Here is a 7,720-nt window from a genome sequence, read left to right on the forward strand (position 1 = left end):
TGTATGGACATCCAGGGCACCCAAGGGCATGATGCGGAGGATTTTTCCTTCTACTTGGGATCCCTCGAAATGGATCTGCCTGTAGCGCTACGACAATGCAGGATGCAAAAACCCTTCGGTTGTGCATGTAGGCTTCGCCATTTTTGGTCGACGAGACATTGTTTTCGAAATCTATCCTTGTACCAAAATCCAGCCGAGGCCTGTATTCCCTTGCTGCCTCGCCTTTGCCTTGCCTTGTAAGCCGGTAGTGAGCGGATGGAAAGTGATGAATTAGCTTCATTGGTGATACACAAGCACGTATTGGTGGAGAGTCCGGGGTCGCCGGTGCTGCAGTTTTTCGTGAGCCCCAGGGCGACCATTGCGATCAAGACTACTGTATTCGCACGGGTATGGGTATCGCTGGCCATATTACTTCAGTGCCCAGCTCGGCACTTTCCTGAAGCAGTTGTTGTGGCACACCGACGCCCGGGGGCCAAACTATGGTAGAAAGGACGGTGGCTGTTAGTTCACATTGCAGGACTGTGCTCCAGCAGTTTACTGTGGGAATGTTTGGTTGACGCTAGGTGGCTTCAGGTTGTTGCATTTTCCCGTCGAGGCTTTCGTATTTTGTGGCACATGAGGAGTTGAAAGCCAGGCACTGGTCCCTCAAGCGTCGCGAGGCGAGCCACCAGGCGACAAGTCCACGCGCTGTGACTGCTTGACTTTGTAACAGCAACGAGCCAAGGTCGCAAAGCTCACACGCCTCCAAAGTTCCACAGTCTGGAACATACCTGGAGCACCATTTTCCACAGTGATGGAGCTCCGTGCACGTTTCATGCATGTGAATCGGCGTCTGTGCCAAAGGCAGCTCTCCAGGTAACGGAGATTTTAAGTCGATCTAGCATGTTCGATCACCCGAACAGGGTCCTTACCATCTGGTGGCCGTTCCCTGGACAGTAAACAAGTGTACGAGTAGATATGGTAGATTGGACTACCAAACCACCACTCAGATAGGCAGGTCGGTAGAGGCTCCAATAACAAGGGAGACAAAACCAAGGTTGAACGAAAATGATGACGGAGGTGTCCCCTTTTCGCCGCAACAAGAAACGATCGACCATCTGTCTCGTGGCACGTCAAGAAGTCGCATGGCCATGAGATGGCTGCCATGTGCCCTCCCGCGTGCCAGGATCAGTAGTCCCTAGGCTATGTCCTACTGAGTAAATCAAGGAAAGATAGGCGGTAGTTGGTCCCCCGTAGTGCTGATGAATGGGCATACGGGCATGGCGCAGCACCTGAACGGCCCATCATCGGCGTGAAGATCTTCCCCATCTCAGGTGGTGATGAGCAGATGATAGGCAGAGCCGTTGTGTCTACTCCGGCACCATGACCTAGATTGACATGGCGTGCAAGGCGAGCTGTGTCGAATTTGTGGACAGCATTCCCACAGATGGTCGTCCGAGCCGACCATACAGTGCGGTTCGTCGAATAATGGTCCCGGCTGCACTTGACGGGACCAGGACCACGCCACTGAGGCAAGTCGAATCGACCGACCGCTCGTCGGTGGTTCGTCTTTTGTAACGCACGTCTGACGGTCTTGAGCACGGAGCACGCATTAGGACCGGCACAGCAGGGTACGAGGGTACGAGGACTGCATTAGGCAATGGTTTGTTCCAAGGAGGGCCAGTAAGGGACACTCTCCTCCTCTTTCAGGTCTCGGTCTGCGACAGTTTGGGCGGTAGCTGGGGTGAAGAGGAGGCGAAATAGTAAGTGTCTGACTGGGCCTCGATAGAGGTGCATTGCCGTGAACCGAGATGGAACCCTTGGATTGTCAAGGGCGGAAAAGAAGGTTTCTCGAAGCTGGGTCAAAGTCAGCGGGTTGGTACTGCGCATAAAACGTAGATTGGAGGGTCATGACATGGTGTTCGTGGCTGGAAGCATGGGTCAGTGAACCGAACAGCAACACGATGAGGGTTTGGCAGGTGTAGCTTGGTCCTATCACGCATACAGACCACACACACCTACGGAAGAGAAGCCAGGGAGAGAGAGGACGAGGACGGCTGGCGAGGGAGAGAAAAGAAATTCAAGTACTCGTTGACAGTATTCTACTGATCTAGTGAGGTAGAGATGAGAGACATGGTGTGATCGCAGTTTTCTTAGGTACTCGTGGTATGCGAATCTTTGTAGCTCCAGTATGGAGTACTGGCATTGCTCTTTCTCTTCCTCGCGCGCGCACACACATTCTCTCATCCCTCATCGGCCTATTGCCTCTCGCTCTCTCTCAGTCTGCGGTCCTCGCCGTCTCCCTCTCCATCCCACATCGGTAAAGAGACCACGAATCCGTCATCTGGCATGCCTTGCGTCTGCTCCCCTGGTCCTGGTCATTATCCTTGTCCCCCTGTTGCTTGCTACTTTCTAGCCACTTATGAACCCTGTCGACCACACCCCCGTCTGGATTGTCGTTCAACCGTCCTGAACCTTCTGGTCCTTTTGCGCCACTTTTGACACTCTGGTTTTCAACGGTATCACGCTTTGGGAACTCTTTCTTATGGTCCCTTCTCGATCTTGTCCAGCCACTTGTGCCTAGCTACTGTAGCAACAAGATTACCACCATTCCCCTCATCCCCTGCTTCATCTCCGTGGACGATGGTATGAAACTTGAAAGCTTGCGAGCCGGGGGATTAGCTGACTTGGTAATAGACTGTGCACTGTCAACCTCAGATCGGCCACTATACTATTTTTCCCGGCTGATTATTCTCCGGCTTCGTGGGCGAAGGACAGTGACAGGGTAAGATCCGCTTCGACGTGCTCATCGCCCTGCCAGACTCGTTCCTACTGAGAGACCCCGGGCGCTCTAAAAGTCGACCGGCGCCGCCAGTCTCCGCCATCTTCGCTTCGTGGGACGGACCACAAGTCCACACTGTCCACGGTCCACGGTCCACACCAGAAACGACTCCACCAACAACATCACCGCTTCCCTCATTCCCTCGATGAAACGAAACGAATCCTGGATTACCCTCTGGCCATATACCCCTACCTGATTCTACGTCTTGCGCTTTACCCTTTTGCTTTTCTCCGATCCACCGCCTACTTGACTCGTAACTACTAGTATCAATCCTGGGCCACACCTCCTCTGACCTGGCCCTGTCACATATTGCTCTCGGGTGTATTCGATTCCAGGCCAACCTTTTACTGTCCCTGCTTCTACGGAACTGGTCCGACTCGAAAGTCTCTTCAGGGCTACTTGCACGACTACAAATCTTACCGTACTGTACCAAGGCCCGCCGACTAGCTTGGTTCCTGACTTGACTTGTTTGCTTAGCCGACAGGGCTCATCTTGGGCGGAAGATCTTTACAAAAGCCACACTTCAAGATCCCAGTCCTTGCCACTCCTCGCTTCGATCCATATCTATCACCATATTTCCTCCACCGCCCGGACTCCCGGACACTTGGACTCTCTTGCCCTGGTATTATAGTCAAAGTATATCTTCAAACGCATGAGCTCTTCCCGAACGTCATTGACAACATCCTCCATCCACCAAGCGTTTTGTCGTACTATACAAAGACCCCTCAGGCCCCGGCTTTTACACTCTATCAAACACCCAAGCACAGGCGCTGGAACCTCTCGCATGTCAGTCAACATACCTATTCGTTGTTTCCACCGACCACCTCAACAACCGCCCTCATGTTATTAGGACCAGGCCCTCCCACACCCATGCAAACCGATTTCAAACCTCATGATTACCCAAGCTATCATAAACCCCCACCGACAAGAACGTACTCCCCTCCCGAGTCACCTCGCACCCTGTCTTCGTTCTTCGAAGAGTCGAGGATGAACAACACCCATCGAGGGTTACCACTACCAGCTGGTCTCAGTCTGCCGCCCCCGGATCGGGGTCACTCGACGGCACCCGCTCCTCTGGGCCATCTTCCTGCTCCGCCGTCCCAATGGACCGGACAGGATGACTCGATGCGGAGTTGGCTGCACGCAAAGGCCGAGGAGGATCGGCGGAAGCAAGAGGAGGAGAAGACCCGTCAAGAGGGTCTACGGCTTGACCAGAGACGTATTGAGCAAACCATGCTGCGGGAATCACTGCAAGGTGGTATTCCTCCTCCCATGGTCCCTCTCATCTTTGCCGGTATCGGCGGCGGCAACCTACCGGCTCACACCTTGGAGTGGGCGCAGCAGTATCTCGCCAGCCTGAGTATCCAGAACCAGCAGCAACAGCAGCAGATCCAGGCTCAACAGCAGCAACTTCAGCAGCAACAACATCTCCAGCAACAAGTGTCGCCGGATGTCCATCGAGATAGTCGAATGATCCCACCCAACCCGTATGGGTCAATTCAGCCCACACAGCCTCAACAAAGTCTCGTGTCTACACAACCCGTGCAAGCACCAAGCCATGGACGAAACTCTCTCTCGGGAACTCAAGGGGCAACCTCTGCACTGTCGCGGCTCAACACTACCGAGTTTGTTCCTACTTCATCAACAGGCCAAGGTAACCGGCAGTCGACTCATCAACTACACAACACACCGACCGGAGCGTCTGAACAATCATCAGCACCTGGGCTCTTCTTCCACCACTGGACGCCTCCGAATCATTCGTCAGGAGGAGGACAGCCTCCGACACCTTCGGGTAAAAGCACTCAAAGCTCACCCTTCTCGCAACAACCGGCGTCTCACCTGAGAAGCGACTATCAGCACTCACCGAAGAAGCGCAAAGTCGTGACCGGCCAAACTGGTCCTGCACCAACTTCGGATCCCTCGCAGCCCATGTCATCTCGATCGTCTCGAGAGCGCGAGTTCTCACCCGGGCAGCGTCATCACCGGTCGGATCGGCATTCGCGTCAAAACAGCGACGCTTCGATGCGGGATCACGACATGGGCGGTCGTCACGTTCCCCGGCCCAGTAGTCGCCAGCAACGTCGGGACGAAGCCGGTGGCGTGGCACCAGGCCCAAGAAGGCAACATACTAGCTCGTCGACCAGTGGATCAAGCGATGACCACCCCGTTCGGTATGAGGGGTACAAATCTGAAACGCGGTAGCGGTGCCATCTAGTTGGGTCGGAGATGAGGCGCCAGAGTAGGGGGGGTGGGTCGAGCGTTGGTACTTTTCAGCCATGTCAGATGTGGTGTCTGACCTCGGGTCCCATATGCACGAAATGATGTGCATGTGCGACACTTGTTATTCTTGTTTTCGTTTGCCGAGTTCTCGGTTGCCGAGGATCGAGTTAATAACGACGCTTAATCGTCGGTTGTATCTTCTACTGAATATGGAAGGGTTTTTTTTCTGTGTGGAAGGACGAGCATGTTACGAGATTCCTAGCAGGGAATATTTCAACCCCAGATTTTGGACGGCAGGCAGGTTGCTGGACGACAAGATAGGACCAGACACATGATGTTTACGGCTCATGAAGGAATTCCCACCCATCCCACCATCAATAAGATAGTGACTTGTTTTGACTTTGACATTCTCAAACCACCGTCGGGCGGTGATCTGATGAATGTGGCTTTTTTGGGCATCTGGCCCATGGCGACGCTCGAAAAGAGGTCCAAGCGGATGGAGTCTTGTTTTGGGGCTCAACACCTGGACCGACCTTTACTGTGCTCGTAGCTGACAAGAGGTCTTGGGAGGAGGGGTGGAGAATGGCCAAGCACAGGGAACATGGTCCAAGATTTCGTGCATGGAGGCTTGAGTCTCATGGCCAGAAGTGTCTTGCGATTAAGCGAGAGTAAGGCACGGATGGTGTGCTCTGGGAAAAAGAGATGTTTGACGCGTCCTTTTCGGAAGTTGGGCCTGATGGTCGAAAGGTTGGAACATCTGAAACTTGCCAGGAAATATGATTGAGGTGGGAAATTGGCTCCGCAAACAGCCACAACAGGATTACGGGTATTACCAGTTCAAGCCACCCGAAAAGATGCGAGCGACGCCATGTTTTGGGATATCTCGTTGTCGGATAAGCACAGACGAAGGAGAAGACCAACGGGCAAAACCTGAAACATGACAACAACACCACCACCACCACCACCACCACAACGACCGTGGCATTCAGCCTCTTGGATGTCTGATCAACACGGTCCAGAACTGAAGTGAAGTGCGCGCACCGGGCCGCACATTCATTTGCTTTTACGGAGTCCAAAAAAAGAGAGTGAGAAAGCCTCATGTGGATCCAAGCGCTGGATTTTAACCACATTCGGGAAAGGGCTTTTGCCGCAAAGATGTTTTTTGGTGTTGTCTGTGCGCTTGGCCGATAGAAATAGAATTCCAGGTTGCTACGGAGTATGCTTGCTACAATATAGAGAGAGAAAGTCAGCGGCCGTTGTTTACGGAGTACACGTTTGACATACATGTCCGTGATCTGTGTGATTCATTACTGCGTGTTTTTGGAAATTATGCAACCTCCAATGCGGAGTGTGTAGTACGTGAAATATTTCCAAACATGAAACATGTCGAAAGAAATTGGACTCGGACCTCTCGATCGACGCCAGTGTTTCATGCGGCCGTTTTGGACTCGGGAAATTATGATTGGCCCTTTTTGTACAATAGTGGAATGGGAGTGATATTGATTTTGTACAAATCGAGGGGGAGCGGGTGTCTGTCTTATGTAATTGAACCGTCTCGATTGCCTTGTTCGTACTCGTACCTGGGTACAGAGTACAGAGTACAGAGTACTGTACGGAGTAGGTACTTTGGCTTTTACCTTGCAATATGTACTGTAGGTCTGGTAATATGTCAGTTTTGACTCCATTTCCTTTGTTTACCTCGCTTTACCGTATATGGTGTACAGTTCTCTCTCGTATGCGGATACGCAGTGAAAAATGCCTTTTTACCTACGCCCAATCAACCTTTGATTTGACCTAGTGTGATGAGAAGGAGATTTGAGTTGTTTTTGTTTGTGTTTTTTTTCCCTTCTAAGTTGATAATGATAACTCTCAGTACTCAGTATTAGGTGATCAAAAAGTTGTTTGATTTTTTCTGTATCCGTTAACTACCATTGACAGGACACAGAAAAACAACGGAAGAGTACCTACCTAGGTATTACCAAGGCGGAAACGGGATTCAGGTACGGAGTATCCTTACTATTGTAGGTAGGCACACCTAAAACCGAGTCGGACAAATTTTACGAGGGGGACAGGGTACTCTTCGTATTCTGTGCCACAAGGGTGTTTCCATCTCCCGCCCCCTGTAACACTTTTTTTCCCATCCCGTGTGTGTCAACAAGAACGAACACACAACAATCACGACAAAACAAAACATTGACAAGGGCTCTCTCCCTCCCTCCATTTTTTTGGTTACAACTTTGGCGAGTGGTGAAGCCGAGTACTGTATGAAGTAAAATCAGACATCCCTACCTTTTTGTAATGGTTCTTTACCGTTTTGTGGCGTGTACAGTACCTAAACTGACCTCTTGGGAAACACGCCTTCGCCGCTCACCTCTAGCATCATCCAATTCGTAATGGCAAATCAACAAACCCCAACCCAACCGACCCCGAGATCCTTTGATCGAGTATCATTCTTGTCTTTTTTATTCCAGTTGATAAACCGTGACTTTTTTGTCAGATCAAAACCCCGGTATGAGAGTAATACTCCGCCGGATGGGTTGTTGCTGTACTCCGTACCGTACAGTACATTGTACAAAGTACCTAGCAAGAGAAGCATGGAACATGTCTCGTCCTCTTCTCCTTCCTCCTCCACAGAAAGAACGTTTCGATGGTCCGTACGTTTCAAGACCTGAATGAGTC

At 51.6% G+C, this 7,720-nt stretch overlaps 1 protein-coding gene across 1 annotated transcript; it reads left to right on the forward strand.

The window, feature by feature from the left end:
* The first annotated feature begins 2,221 nt into the window (after positions 1-2,221).
* PV06_02538 (uncharacterized protein) lies at positions 2,222-6,315 on the forward strand. Its single transcript, XM_016403236.1, has 2 exons — positions 2,222-2,625; positions 2,677-6,315. Exon 2 carries the CDS (start codon positions 3,662-3,664, stop codon positions 5,021-5,023), a length of 1,362 nt encoding a protein of 453 aa, XP_016267133.1. The 5' UTR covers positions 2,222-2,625; positions 2,677-3,661; the 3' UTR covers positions 5,024-6,315.
* The last annotated feature ends 1,405 nt before the right edge of the window (positions 6,316-7,720 follow it).

Source organism: Exophiala oligosperma, assembly GCF_000835515.1.
Source record: "Exophiala oligosperma strain CBS 72588 unplaced genomic scaffold supercont1.2, whole genome shotgun sequence".
NCBI lineage: Eukaryota > Fungi > Ascomycota > Eurotiomycetes > Chaetothyriales > Herpotrichiellaceae > Exophiala > Exophiala oligosperma.